The following is a 15,851-nucleotide window of genomic DNA, read 5'->3' as shown; positions in this document are numbered from 1 at the left end:
ATGATAAACAAAGCTCGGGCAAATACAATTGAGGCATGGGATGTATTATGCAAAACTCTATCAGATATCAACACCTCTTGAACAAGCAATGGACCTACATGGTAAAGGAGTTGGAGATAGACATTTTATTTTCTGAGAATAATATAGAATATTTTTTATTGTAAACTCCACTTCCTTCCTGTAAATGTCTAATTTGTCTGAGAAAAGACAGGTAGTCAGCTAGAGATGGATGCTTACCCAGAACGCTTTCTGTGGAGCTTTGACCTCCTGGGAACACGCAAGAGAGAGAGTGTTTAATAACAGGTAACACACAACACAACTTATTACGCCACTAAACTAAAATCATGTGGACTCTTTGGGGTGTCAGTTGTCAAAGTAGAACTAGTAGTTGAACCTGCTGCAAAGCAAAGTCATTGGATCTGATTATACAAAAATGAAGGTATTTAAATGAGTTGATTTAATTAATGAGATATAAACCAATTTTTTTAATCAGGGGAAATTAGGAGTAAAAACCTGAGTAAAATAAATCTAGCCTATTTGTTTAGGTCCTTTCTGCTAACTAGAGAAAGATGACCAACACACCTGATGTAGGATTTACTGCCGTGCTGGGGGTCAAAGGAGAGGTCAAACCTAGTGAGAAGAGATTACACAAGAACACGTAAATTAATTTAATATCTAAGGTCATTCAATAAGCATAAAGAGAGAAGTACACTACACATTACCTACAAATCAGATGGACTAAAAGTACACAAATCTGGACTGAAATTACAAGCAGCTATGAGTGGGTCAATTCATAAATCCGATGGAGCTTTAGTGAATTAATGGTAACAAAAATATACATGTAAGTTAAAATGAGTGGGCCTACTTACTGGTAGTTGATCTCACTGTGGTGTCTGGGGTCAAAGTAGAAGTAACAGTCGAAACTAGTGGGAAGCAATATAATTACACAAGAATAAGGTATTACATAATGTTGGTCTCTTAATTTTACAGGCCCGTAATCTAAACTATTGACTGTATAATTGGTATTTGCAGAGATGGTCATTTAGAGGCCCAACACACCTTCTGTAGGACTCACTGTCGTGCTGGGAGGCAAAGTAGATCTAGGACCTGGAGTCAAATCCACTGAGAAAACACATATTAATGAAATTAGCATTTTATTCATGATCGTATTAATGATTATCATGGTGTTGTTGGCCTTTTGAAATACCTTTATGATTTGTCTTTTCAATGTGGGCAAAGTAGGACTGTAAAAATTACTACGGACAGATTGCTTCTAGCCCTGGTAGATTATATTTCTCCTCATTATAGAGATGATAAGACCAATTCATAAGGTGATAAAGTCTTTCAGGACAGATACGGTGTTGATTGTTGTTATCAGCTTCCTAGAATAAGGTCACCATGTATCTAACAGCAGAAGCCTAACAGTGCATAGATACGATCTAAACACTGAACCAGTTCAACAAAGAATTTAAACTACACAACCTGGGACTCAACACCAGATCAGCCTGGGACCTGGCCCAGAATAAGACAGTGTGGAGATCCATATGTCAAAGTGCTGTGCTCCAAGGAGCGAGCGAAGATGAGTGAGTGATTGAGTTAGTGGGGGAGGGAGGGTCAGAATGAATAGTCATATTAAACAAATCAAAGGGTAGTCAGATCATGAAGACCTGCAGCACTGATAGATTCTTACTGTATAGATAATGACTCACCTGTAAAGCTGTACCCATCACTGTGTGGTGAGAGAGAGTTTGGTCCTGAGCTCACGCTGTAGTCACAGCTCACCTCCTTACTCCTCACTGACTGTAGACTTCTAATAAGATCATTCTCGTCCACAGAGAATTGACAGAACCAGCATTTGGAATCTGTGTGTTTCTTCTTCCTGACGTGTGCTCTAAAAAGACTCTTACTCTGCTCTCCAACATACAGGTTACAGGTGGTGTCATTACTGACAGAGCCAGGAATTAAACAGGTGATGAGGTTCTCTTTCAGACTGTATGTAATATTTGGTTTCTGACCTGTTGGGAGAGGACAACGACTTAATGAACTACAAGGCAGACTATTCTGCACATAACAATATATTGTAGAGCCCGCAGTCTTTCACTATGCAAGGTCAAATCATCATGGTCATAAGCATGACATGGACTTGTGATTTGTATAACTATTTGGAATTAACTTGGACTGTGATTTAAAAACATGAATTAAAATGTATTCATTTGTTCAAAATAAGTTAGCAATAAATTAAGCATTTGCCCAATGGGCACAGACGTCAGTTCCACACCTAGTTTTGATTTACATTTGATTGAGTTGTCAACTAATGTGAATTCAAAGTGAAATCAACAACATTTCATCCATGTCATTGGATTTAGGTTCAATGTTGGGTGAAAAAAAGACCAACATTCCCAAAATTATTTTGGCAAATCCAATACATTTTCCACGTTGATTTAATGCCATCAGAAGGAAACAAATATTTTTTTGTTAAAAAGAGGTATAAACAATGTTTATTCAACAAGTTTTTTCCCATACTAATAAACCTGCACTGAAAAATTGTACATACAGTATATATGAATTTCATACATATTTCTGTATTTTTATGTAAGTATCTTACCTGTAATAATGTATTTATCACTGCGGGGAGACAGAGAGTGTGATCCTGTGTTCACTCTATAGTCACAGCTCACATCTCTCTCCAACTGCAGATGCCTGAACAGATCATTCTTAGTGACACGGAAGGTACAGAATAGTTTGGATAATGTTGCGTTAAATCTCCTGACCCAAGCCTCTTTGTAGGTCTGAGGCTGGTCTCCAGTGTACAGGTTACAGCTATGACCATCACTGACAGACTCAGGAAGTACACAAAGAATGGTGATATCATGAGAAGATTCGTCATTGACACTAATGTCTGGTTTCTGCAGTTTACCTGTGAGGAGAAGACATCAATAACTGTCCATACTGTAGGTTAATGAGAATACACACCTCTTTCTGTACTAGATAACAAAAAGAGTAAGAACTAAATAGTCTGTATATGTTAGCATGACATTACATATTCCAATCTGATTACAGTGAGCCAATCAGATCAGTGTATTCATAATAATAATACTATTTTACCAAGAATAGTGATAGGCGCAGGATGACTGTGCGTTGATGGATAGTGAGTCTCTACTGTGTAAAAACATCTCAGTTTGACCTCAGCAGATAAACGTTCACCTGCCCACGAGAGCAGCTCAGCCCCCGTGAGTGACCTCGTACAGGGTGAGGGTTTAGGATCTCTCCCCTCTGTGTAGAAGTAACACTGAGACACAGAGACAGATGGAGAAGAGTCACAGCTCAGCTGAACTGAGTCTCTCTCTCTGATGACTGTAGAACTCACTGTCAGCCTGGGCTGAGGGAGGTCTGTAATGTCAGAATCAGGAAGTAAACCACTTTCAACAGTTTGCTAAAATACATTGCATGAAATAAACCGTAAAATCTAAAAGTGCATAACTTCATTTCTTATTGCTTCAGTCACTATTTAAAATGTATATTATATAAATAATATAAAATAATCTGGTGTGTTAATCTTGAACCAGAATAGAAAAACACTGGGGTATAATAATACGTATACCCCGCTTACCCAGGAGAGTGACTGAGACAGGGTCACTGTAAGGAGAGTACATAGACATCTCTACAGCATAGTAGAAACATCTCATGTTGACCTTGGTGGTTGGACCACGACCTGCCCATTCAAGCAGCTTGGTCCCTGTGAGTGACTGATGACAGGATGTGGTATGTTGGAAATGTTGTCTTTCCTCTATGTAGAAGTAACACTGAGACACAGAGGTAGATTGAGAAGAGTGACATCTCAGCTGAACTATGTCTGTATCCCTGATGACTTCAGGACTCACTGTCAGCTGAGGAGGGACTGTGAGTTCAGAGGGAAATAGTATGTCAATCTAATATTCAACAGATTACTATGTACCTTTTTTTTTTTTTTTTTAAGTCATTTAGCAGACGCTCTTATCCAGAGCGACTTACAAATTGGAAAGTTCATACATATTCATCCTGGTCCCCCCGTGGGGAATGAACCCACAACCCTGGCGTTGCAAGCGCCATGCTCTACCAACTGAGCCACACGGGACCCGTACATAAATGTACATAATGTACATAAAATCTTCATGTGTAACAGACCTGAGCATTTCAAGAACATGATTCATCACTTCAAATTACTTCTAGATTGTAAAAAGACAGTAAATCATTTTGTGAAACATTGTCTTTGAAATCAGAATTATATTGTTGCAGGTTAGTGTATTGTTGCTGATTGTTTCTCAGAATATGGTAAGATATAAAAGGAGGGTCATGTTTACAATTATGTAAATAACGTGCTTACCTTGGACAGTGACTGAGACAGGATCACTGTGAGAGGAGGGGTTATAACTCCCTACAGCATAGTAGTAACATCTCACGTTGACCACAGCAGGTGAACGTTGATCTGACCACGAGAGGAGCTCAGTCCCTGTGAGTGTCTGCTGACAGGATGGTTTGATGTCTCCCTTCTCAGTGAAGAGATAACACTGAGACACGGAGACGGATGGAGGAGTCTCACAGCTCAGCTGAACTGAGTCTCTCTCTCTGATGACTGCAGGACTCACTGTCAACCTGGGAAGAGGAGGGCCTGTAAGATCAGAAGAGAGGAGTATTTCAAATGTTTGACTTGGTTTGAGAAATTTACTGACAACCATTAAATTTAATTTAAATATGCATGTCTATTATAAAATCAAGTAAATCTATCAACATTTAATGTCTAAAAACATTTATCTTCAAGTTTATTGAGACTAAAGGATTTTGATAATAAGGTCCATTCGTTCATATAAGGATAGTATGTGAAATATATATTGTTTTAAGTAATGGCTTATTACAACATACGTAAAAAATATTCCAGACTGTGTTGAGGAAGATCTGAGAGGACAGAGGAACTGAGCATTTTGTGACTGGTTTGGGAAATGTACTGTCAGCCGTTAAACATAAAACAATCACACTTAGATTTTTCAGACCCTAGATCTTTGAGAATAATTCCCAGCAATAGTATGAGAAATAATGGGGATATAATATATTGCTTCATGCAACGGCTCTTTACAAAAGACAATAATAACGTATTTGTAGAGGACCAATTGAGCAGTACAGTGTTTGCAGTGTTCACAGCTATAGACATTTGTTTTACCCTGAATTTGGACAGAAGTAGGTTCACTGTATACGGATTTAAACTGCCAACCTTCAGCACTGTGTTGTATTAATCATTTATCAGTCATTCCTGTTGAATTCATAGTGTCAGATGGATGCGCTATCAGCTAATGTTACGTTTGAATGATAAGAGTAAATACCATGATTATTATTATATTTTTCCAGGGTAACTAAAAACTCATAATTATGATACTGACCTTGGGCTTTGATGGATTGGAAGGTATCTAGAAATTATAAAATATGTTATCGTCTGACATTCAAAAAAATGAATTCTACATGAGATACCGGAACACTTCACACAAGTTGGTAAAGTAGCATAATCTACTCTAATGCATTAATGGGATATAATATCTAAATGCTTTTTACAGTAGAGATCAAGTCTATAAATTGCCTGGCTGGGCTGATGAGATAGTGGATTGAGCAGTCAAATGGAATAGTGAATAGACTATTTTTTGTGTTTGTAAATGTTGCCGCATGAGGGAGATGCGCCAAACGTTTGCAAACACAAAAAAATAGTCTATTCACTATTTCATTTGACTGCTCAATCCACTATCTCATCAGCCCAGCCAGGCAATTTATAGACTTGATCTCTACTGTAAAAAGCATTTAGATATTATATCCCATTTATTTTAGACTAGCATTTGGTTTTCAACAGCAGAGATTTGTATTAACCTTGCTGTCTGTTTCCGACGTTTGCAACATTGACATTTGATCACCTCCAGCTGCCCCATAGTAATGAACGAATGTGTCAGGATGAGACAGTCTGGCAGCTTTTCTTAGCCAGTCAAAATCAGGAATCAGTATAATTTTTATGGATATATACAAAGAAATGCCAATAGAAAAACACGAAATGCAGCTAATTTACTGTCATTCCAGCTTCAGTTTGAAGTGATTATGTTAACTTTGTACTGTAGTTGGCTAGCTCCTCTGAATAGTGTCCTGGAGAGAGAGCACATTTTCTATGCCAGGCAAAATCGCGCATCGTGTCAATTGCTCATTGTTATGGCTGAATCCCCCCAAAAATCTATAGAAAACAGCTTAAACAAATGCAAATGCAGCTTCTTTGCTGTTATTCTGGCTGCACTGTTTGACGTGACTGTGTTAGCCGAAGTTTCCTAGCTAGCAAGCAAGGGATTAGAACGTTGACAGCCATCATGGCAATGGAACATTTAGAATGATCGACCAGCTGGCTTGGGTACCAACCCTAGATTTGTGTCGGGACTACACAGAGTGTACCAAACAGTCGGGGCATGGATTTTACAATGTGTCGAAAGCATTCCACAGGGATGCTGACCGATGTTGACTCCAATCCTTCCCACAGTTGTGTCAAGTTTGCAGGATGTCCTTAGGGTGGTGGACCATTCTTGATACATACAGGAAACTATTGTGTGAAAAACCCAGCACTGTTGCAGTTCTGGCCCCTACTACCATATCCCGTTCAAAGGCACTTAAATCTTGCCCTTTCCCCCTCTGAATGGTATACATACACAATACATGTCTTCAATCTGTCTCCTCCCCTTCATCTATTTATTGATTTAAATGGCTTTAACAAGTGACATCAATAAGGGATCATAGCTTTCACCTGGATTTGCCTGGTCAGTCTATGTCATGTTAATGTTTTGTATACCCAGTGTATACAGCATCTCGTGGAAGGATGAAATCTTATGGATGAATTCATCAAAATAAAGTTTTTATTGAAAATATGTCAATTAATATTTGAATATTTTGGTAACCCGTTGTTTTGTCTGGTAGCCCAAAAAGTTACATATTGCAGCTTTAAATTCATAATAATGATACTGACCTTTGGCTTTGATGTACTGGAAGGTATCTGGACATAACAAAATGGGTCATTATTATGCTCTTTTTGCCATTATGAAAAATAAGAAAACATGAGATGGGAACACTTTACACAAGCTGGCGAAGCGGAACAGTCTGTAATGCATTCACAGCCATGTTATCAAGCAGTGGTCATTCTTATCTGAACAAAATGTAAAATAATGACAGAGAAATATAAATCAATAGAATAATCAATGGAATAAGACACACTTATTATAACCATAACATGTTGAAATATTAAGAGTTCCTAAAGTAAAAGACTAAAAGACTAGAAAGAAGAATGAAATATCCTGTAGCACAAACAGATGGAGCAGAAAAATAACTCACCGAAAAGGAGGATGAGCAAAAACAGATGACCAGCCATATCAGGGATGAACAATGTCATTTTTAGAGAGATACATACATACTGTTAGTCTGACTTCACAGAAGATGATGGCTGTGACTGGGACAAAGAATACATGTTTCAATAGAAATGTAGACGTGGGGCTTGTTCACAGGAAAACCACAGATGTCTCATATGACAACTGTGGGCTAATGTCATGTTGCAGAGGACAAAGAGGCTGAACATTCAGAATCATTTATCGGTAATTATTTTTAGGTTCTCAAGCTATCTGTCTTTAACAGATGTTATTTTGTATTATTATTGCCGACAATTCGATTTTTAAAACCAAACTAACATGTCTGTCTGAGAATTTGTTTTATCTTCGACTTTTTGTTTTAAGTTTTTAACTGCTGCACAAAGTTTAACTACAAAAACCTTGCATTTGTGGTTAAGAGTTTGATGGTCTCTAAAATGTAGAAGGGTTTTCATATTTCATTTATGTTTGGTGAGTCGTGTTTAATAATATGCCAGAGCTGTGAAGGTAAACTGATAAGCACAGTAAATGAAAGGAAAGGATGGAAGGAAGGAACGGAGGAGAGAAGAAGAAGCGAGTTCACACTACTCGGACTGATCAGTTTACCTTGAATGCTCTAACTGGTACCTAAATGTCAGCGCCTGTTCAGATAAACCGCGTGCTTTGCTTGAAGTGCATAACATTGAACGTGTGTAGGCTGAGAATGCAGTTGCTGTTTTTAAACTAACGTTTTTATGTAGCCTAACTTTGAGAGTAACCGTTTGATCATGTGACCTAAAAAAAAGCAGCAGCAGCCGAAGAAGTAACTTCATCTTCTGACGTGCCCAAAAAATATGAAAAAGTGTCGGGAAAAGCTAAACCAGGTTTGTAAAACCATGTGCGGTTTAGGCCAATTTGAGTAGCCTAATTTGACGGTTATTTGGTTAGATTACGGTTGATACATTTGTCCATTTCATTGTTAGAAACCAGCAAAGCACCTGCTGTGGCACGGAGAACTCCTCTTCATCCACCTACGATGGTGATGGTTAACGAAGCGCTGAAGGAGTTGGACTCTCGAAAGGGGGTCTCCTCGCAGGCCATTCGCGGATACATAACAGAGAAATATCCACCTGTGCGGGTTATTGGTGAGGACATCAACTCGAAAGCAAACGGAGCACAGGGGAGGCTTCGGGTAAGTGACCCATGCATGTCTAAATCTTAAAGTAAATGCCCAGTGTTTCCAGATTTCTATGAAAAATGACCAATAATTTACAATATGAGTGAAATGGTTTTCCTTCCCAAAAATTGTAATTGAGTATGTCAAAGTAGCTTTCCTGTTTTAATTGTTTTTTTAAATGTATATATTACTACATTGGGCAATTACATACCATTTCCAGTGGCACACTGACTCACGTAATGATGAAGCCATAGGCTACTACTCACGGTGCTGTCCAATGCGCTCCTCTTGGCAATAGCCTATCTCAAGATGAGCTACTTTGAAAAACGGTACTGCTGGTCACTAAAAATTGGGAGTTGAGAATTATATTGGTTCTACAGACAGTCTTCTATTTTCAGCAGTAGGCATTTGCTTTCCAAACTATGTTTTTCCCGCAATTTGTATTTTGAAATGTGCAAACGGACAACTGCAACCAACTACATACATATAATCCATGGATGGCAGTTCCCATTCAAATCAGGACTGGCAGCCATTGCTAGTGTACCCATGAGTTACCACTCAAATTGCCAGGGTAAGAGGTTAAAAAAGTCTATGTATTCTTGTTTTGCACGCTTTGTACAAAATAATAAAATGCAGTACTACAGGATATTTCTTAACGTAGCTCTTTATTAGCTAGCAACAACTGGCATGTTCACGTATCTCCAACCATGATCAGGTGACCATGACCTAACCATCTGGGTGGTCTTAACCAATCATAGCACAGTATGATACGGCGGTAAAATGCATCCAATTACAATTCAGTATGTTTACATATATGAATATTACAATTCTGTCTATGGCCACAACACAACAAGCTGTACATTTGGCATGCATGCTGCCCAAATTGCAGCCTTCCCGACTGTAGGCAACCAGAAACTGCCAAAATCAAGGAAACAATTGAGTCAATGAGGAACAAAGTTTATGGTGTGTGTGTGGGGTGTGTTTTCCTGCCACTGTTTAGGTCCATTTGTAGAATTTATGCCAAGGCGCATCGAAGCTGTTCTTGCAGCTGGTGGAGGCCAAACACCCTTTTTAAGACACTTTGTTGGTGTTCTCTTTATTTTGGCAGTTACCTGCATGTGCTTGTGAGAACATTTAATCCAGTTATTTTTGAGAAGCTATTGATCCTCTGTGGCTAAATATATTCTCTGGTTTATTTTGAACATTGAGAACAGGCTCCCTTGGTTGGTTATAAAATAAGTAATTTGTTTTTTTGCCTCTTGGGCCCAGCCCCTGACTCACATAATTGACCAGTCACATTTAGCTATTATGCAGTTTATTTTTTCAGTTACCCAATCAAGGCAGGGACCCACATCTACCCACATGGGGCCCATACCTCTCCTCCCCCCATCTGATGATTAGCAGAGTGGCAGCAGGAAGCTGTCTACACTAATTGACAGTGTGGCAAAAGGTCACTGAGAACACTGATCCCCATGTGGAGAAGGCACCAAATGCTGCAAAGGTCGGAGCCAAGAAGACTAAGGACCAGGAAGCCGGTAAACTGAATCGATTGTGCTCATCACTCCTAGGATTTAGATATCACCCTATAATCTGCCCAATTGTATGGGATCATTGTTATTGAGCTACATCCATTGCAATGGAGGACATTTAACATTGCTCATTCAATGACTTGTATGGGGATCTCACTTCTCATGTTCATGATTGCATGCATACACACACATCACTAACTCTTGTCTCTAGAAGCTGAGAAGAAAAAGCAGAAGGAGAAACCTTCAGAGGCAAGTGTGGTTTCAGTTATGTTCTGACTATTGGCATTGTTCAAGTGGTTTTGGTGTATAGGGCCTTTTTATATATATATATATATATATATATATATATTACACACACACACTTGTCATGGGTACTGTTCCCTATTTGGGCTTTACCATGGTTAAATTGAATCTAGTTTTAAATGGGTGATTGTATTGTAAACCTGTCATTTTCATCTTTCAGGATGCAAAAGCATCTGCTTCCAAGGTGGCCCCTGCTAAGAAGCACAAGTCGAAGAGGGCAGAGGGGACAGCTGAGGATCAACCCAAAGCACAGAAGACTACCAAGGGTGAAGGGGCAGCCAAGAAGGGTGCAAAGGCCAAAGCTTTCCAGAAGCCGATGAAGGGGGACACTGCTGCTCCTGAAGTTAAACCCACAGGGAAATGAGGCAAGAGGGCAGCAGCAGAGTGACTGCACTCCTTTTATCCACTTTATGTTTTTAAATAAAGCAGTTTGTAGTTCTTGTTTGTGGCATTTAGGTGTAGACCTAGCTGCTGTCAAATCTAATCTCCTCTTTTCCTGTAGAGAAGTGTTGATGGTAGCTAGGGGTTTGTAATGATGCAAGATAAATATATAAATAAAAAGATGGGAAGTTCTTGTTTCTTACACCTGTTTAAATCAGTACCCTCTTCTGCCAGATTAATTGTATCACTAGTACAGTGACTTCCTGGAAAATATTGATGGCTAAGGTGTTTTCTATACAGTCACGACTTTGTTGTTCATCCATCATAGGTTGACGACCATGGCACGATTCATTGGGATAATCTGGTACAGTGAGTGTGAAGATGGTTGAGACCAATCTGAGCCTGGAACACTTCGGCACACTGGACATGACATCTTGTACCAGTCTCCTGAGGGACGGCCCTGATACTGGTCCTTCACTGTTCTCTCCACCATAGAATTTTTGATGCTGCTGGTTTGTGGTAGCAGTCTTTCTACACAGTTGGAACTAAACATTTCCCATAACTATTCAAAAACTAGTCTTATGGGTCAGTGCCCACAAAGGTGCAACGCAACATGTTGTACCATTTCAGTTTGTCCACAAGGGGGTGCAAGAACTAATTGGGTCTTCAGTTTGATATTCAAAGGTACCCAAACCAGAACATTGCTGTCCACTGGTGCTCCTGGTTCTTTATTCCCTGGAAGTTTAACCAGCTTTTACTCAACCACCTCTAAGGAGAAGAATAAATCATTAATGCTGTGGACCTCAAAACCTGGATTTGAAAAAGGATACACGGGAAGAAGTGAAGCAAGTTTTTACTCTGCCCAGAATCTGTCCACGACGTGAGCAATTCGTATGGAGGTCAATGAGTTGTATTTGGTCAACAAATATTTGCCACGTGGGGTTATTTGATCGAATCCAAGTTTTGTAATTGTTCGTTTGTGGACGCATGTGGCATTTCTGCAACTGAAAAAACTACTTCATATTGGAGTTGTGCCTGTTGTGATACTTATGGATAACCCATTTCAGCATAGACATTGCAATGGAGAGCTTACACTATTTTAACATAGTCAACTGGGTGGGAATTCCTACGAGTCAGGAGAAATCTGCCATTGAAGGAAATGTAATACTTTAAAATGGAGAGCATAGACAACGCCATTGAAGCTGTCACAGATGCGACCTATCTATGACCCAGTCACACTTATCTACCCTCATTGGCTAGAAAGGTGTCACCTGCCTTCCATCTTTGAGGACATTGTTAGAGCTCGACTAGCTTGTCAATATAGGCAATATTTTCTACACATCAAAAACATGAGTTTGAAATAGAAGCTGGGTGTGTTGACTCAATCCTGCATTTTTAAAACCGCATGTTTATTCGTTTAAAAAAATAAAAAGTTGACATTTCATTGTCACTAATAGAAACAGTACGGAAGCACTGAAAGTCTGAGCAGTTTCACACTTCTTCAAGTATGTTCATTCAGTTTATAGTCTCAGCAGGGGCAGATCCAACAGGCCAGGCCAAGAGTGCGGGGCTTCAAGCTGAGCATATTCCGACTCAGTCCTGATCCAATCAGGCCCAACGTCGCGTTTAGCTCGTCCAATAGAAACAAGTCAAGAACCCATCACTTGCTTGATCCAGTGATACATTTGATTTTGTCCACAGCAGTGCACTGTAGCTAGTCACATCAATCCTCCCAGAAAGAAATGGGAAATGGGTGAAATGGGCAAAGACTGGGGTGATAGAGAAGAGGGGCAGAGGAAGACAAACATGGAAGAGAACATATTGGGAGTATGAAAAGGGAGAAAGGAGAGATTTTAGGGTTAAAGAGAGAAAAGGAAGACAGATTTTGGATGTAGAGAAAAGGAGAGCGAAAAAAGGGTAAAGTCACTAGCCATGTGGATCATCAACATGCCAGCTGTTTACCTTCCCAATTCTGCCACAAGAGAAAGACCTCAAGCATCTGCATGAATGACTGCAATAACAAGAAGAAACAGATTCAATACCACTTGAATCAATTCTAAAGCAAGAAAATGTCTTCCACGTGTAAACAATTTCACTGCTTGGAGAGAGCGAGATAAATAAACATGCAGATCTCCTGGCTCCTCATCCTCCTCCTCCTTTCGGCTAAGCCCGCCCTTTGAGCTGGCCTGGCTCCACCACATGCAACAGAGGCAGTGTACGGGTTTGTTAGTTAGTCGCCCCCCCCCACCAGGCCCCGCCTCCTCCAGAATGATGCCAGTATCTATGTTGTGACTGGGTATATTGGTATACCATCCAAAGTGTAATTAATAACTTCATCTTGCTCAAAGGGATATTCAATGTCTACTTTTTTTAACAATAATGGTACTTTGTGAGGCATTAGACAACCTCCCTGTTTTTCTTGGTTGAATCTGTGTTTGAAATTCACTACGTGACTGACCATCTTTACAGATAATTGTATGTTTTGGGTACAGAGATCAGGTAGTCATAAAAAAATCATAATAAACACTATTATAAACACGTATTATGCGACTTGTTAAGCAAAATTTTACTTCTGAACTTATTTTGGATTTCCAAAACAAAGGGTTGAATACTCATTCACACTTTTTTTTTACGTAATTCCACTTTGATATTATTTATTTTTATTTTTACCTTCATTTAACTAGGCAAGTCAGTTAAGAACAAATTCTTATTTTCAATGACGGCCTAGGAACAGTGGTTAACTGCCTTGTTCAGGTGCAGAACAACAGATTTTTACCTTGTCAGCACGGGAATTTGATCTTGCAACCTTTCGGTTACTAGTCCAATGCTCTAACCACTGGATTACCTTCTACCCCGATATGGGGTATTGTGTGTAGGCCAATGACAAAAAAATCTCAATTTCATGCATTTTAAATTCAGGCTGTAACACAACAAAATGTGGAAAACGTCAAGGGGTGTGAAGACTTTCTGAAGGCATTGTATGTTTTACCATTTAGATATAAAAGCACTTTATCTATATAGTCCCCACATTTGAGGAAGTCACAAGTATTTGGACAAATTCATTTATAGTGTATTAAAGTACAGTGATCCCTCGCCACTTCGCGGTTCACTTATCGCGGATTCGCTATTTCGCGGATTTTCATAATGCATTTTTTTTTTTTTTTTGGTGCATTGTGCTCTGCATTCTGATTCGCTAAAAACTCACTCCCGCTTCTTGTATCAAAACATGCTACGAATTGTGCTATCATTTTGTCGTCTCGTGCAGTTATGTGTACGTACATAAAACAGCTTGGCAAATTTACATTAAGTTGGCCAGGAAGGAAGGAAGGACTAACGCTTGGTCGCTTAGCAACCATGGTGCGAATGGCCACTGAACTTAAGCGAGTAGCTGAGGAATGGGACCCTTTGATGAGCCGTTCATTACAGTTCTCCAACGTAATCGATGGTGGCATGTCGGTGTACAAGGATCTTTTTGCAAAGAAGAAAAAAGAGCGACAACAGCTGCCTATCACTATGTTCTTCTCCCGAACAAACACACCTGCACCGCGGGCTTCAGAAGAAGAGAACACTGCAGAGCGCAGTCAGGATGCAGCGGCCCAGTCTGAAGAGCAGTGAAACGGCCTACACGTGAGTCACTGTATTTGTATACATGTAATAGTTGCTAATTGTAAAAAAAAAAAAAAGTTTTCTATTTCGCGGATTTCACTTATCGCGGGTCATTTTCGGAACGTAACCCCCGCGATAAACGAGGGATTACTGTAGTCACACATTTTGTATTTTGGTCCTATATTCCTTGCACCCAATAAATACATCAAGCTTGTGACTCAACAAACCTATTGGATGCATTTGCAGTTTGTTTTGGTTGTGTTTTGGATTATGTTTTGCCCAATAGGAAATGAATTGTATCCAACCGTTATGGAAGGAGGTATCACACAGTCAATATAATATACATAATTACAGTAGATTTAGCATTTACTAGCGGGAAGAAATAAGAAAAATGCTCAAAGGGGAGTATGACCCAGACCCCTCCAAAAAATATATATATATATATTAACACAGTAACAGATATTATGGATAGACATGTAACAGAAGTCAGTTGTCCATGTGTAATACAGTAGATATATTACCTGTTAGGCAACTTATTTACAGTAACTGGATGTGTGATAAACAAAGGATGTCGTGTGAGAAAGAATGTATTTGTATGAGATGTGTGAGACATAGCTACAGAAAGCCAGAGGTGTAGTGTCAGTTTGTCTGCAGAAGACTGTACAACCCATCCGGCTGGGCTGAGGTTGCTGGTCTGTCGGGGATTGAGCTGTATACGTGGTACGTATCAGACTAGAGGAAAGAAACAGATTTACTTTAGGGCGTCGAATCTATAGTACAGTAAATGTAATTCATAAGGTTTGTTTATGAGGATGTAACACCAATCTTAAACTGAAAGTCATGAAACACAGTGAGAGAAAGATAGATACTTTTATCCTCTAGTCAGTCTGTCTGTGAAAACAATGCTACATATAATGTTAATAATATAACAATATAATACAATACAATGAATAGGACATTTTTGCTGTACTTACATGTTCATTTGCAAATGCCTGTGTATCCACATCAACGGGACCTGCACATCAGAGAGACAATTCCATGAGTAAGAGGTTGTGTATGTATGTATGAGTGTGTGTTTGAGGGGGGTCATGTGTATATTACATGTCTACATTGCATGTGTATTTTACATGTCTACATTGCATGTGTGTTACTTGGTCGAGTTTGCCCTATTGCGTTAGTAACAGCCAAACAGAAGAAGTGCAAGTAACAAGGCTTGATGTCATTTCACACTTCTCCTTATGACTCAAACTCCCCTGCAGATCTACAGCTCTATTCTCACGCTGCTGATGCTCGGACACATTCATTTCTGTTTTAAGTGTCATATATGCATTTTGATATGGTTGAAAAGGTTAGGCACAAAGTTCAAGCATGTACAGTAGCTGTGCACTTGCAGATGGTCCCGAGATCTGAGGGACAAACCTGAGGGCATGAACGTGGGCAGTACAGAGGTGATCTGAGAATCGATTCCAG

The 15,851-nt window shown here is 39.4% G+C and overlaps 2 protein-coding genes and 1 long non-coding RNA gene across 3 annotated transcripts; 1 reads left to right on the top strand and 2 right to left on the bottom strand.

The window, feature by feature from the left end:
• Positions 1-233: 233 nt before the first annotated feature.
• Positions 234-3,486, bottom strand: LOC139540970 (uncharacterized). Its single transcript, XM_071345068.1, has 8 exons — positions 3,482-3,486; positions 3,106-3,419; positions 2,606-2,917; positions 1,710-2,015; positions 1,076-1,082; positions 870-923; positions 583-630; positions 234-267 (listed from the first exon to the last, which is right to left on the bottom strand). The coding sequence occupies exons 1-8, from the start codon at positions 3,484-3,486 to the stop codon at positions 234-236; spliced, it is 1,080 nt and encodes a 359-aa protein (XP_071201169.1).
• Positions 3,487-3,615: 129 nt separating this feature from the next.
• On the bottom strand, positions 3,616-5,523 carry LOC139550993 (uncharacterized). The gene is made up of 3 exons (XR_011670173.1): positions 5,412-5,523; positions 4,364-4,648; positions 3,616-3,898 (listed from the first exon to the last, which is right to left on the bottom strand). It is a non-coding gene; the product is annotated as an uncharacterized lncRNA (long non-coding RNA).
• A 2,790-nt stretch (positions 5,524-8,313) lies between these two features.
• LOC139540963 (histone H1-like) lies at positions 8,314-12,272 on the top strand (the record flags this gene model as incomplete). The annotated part of the gene is made up of 3 exons (XM_071345055.1): positions 8,314-8,581; positions 10,303-10,340; positions 10,555-12,272. Coding segments are annotated over 3 exons (510 nt in total), but the record flags the coding sequence as incomplete, so codon positions are not given.
• Positions 12,273-15,851: the final 3,579 nt, after the last annotated feature.

This window comes from Salvelinus alpinus, chromosome 2 (assembly GCF_045679555.1).
Source record: "Salvelinus alpinus chromosome 2, SLU_Salpinus.1, whole genome shotgun sequence".
Lineage (NCBI taxonomy): Eukaryota > Metazoa > Chordata > Actinopteri > Salmoniformes > Salmonidae > Salvelinus > Salvelinus alpinus.
This window is presented reverse-complemented; position numbering and strand designations above follow the sequence as displayed.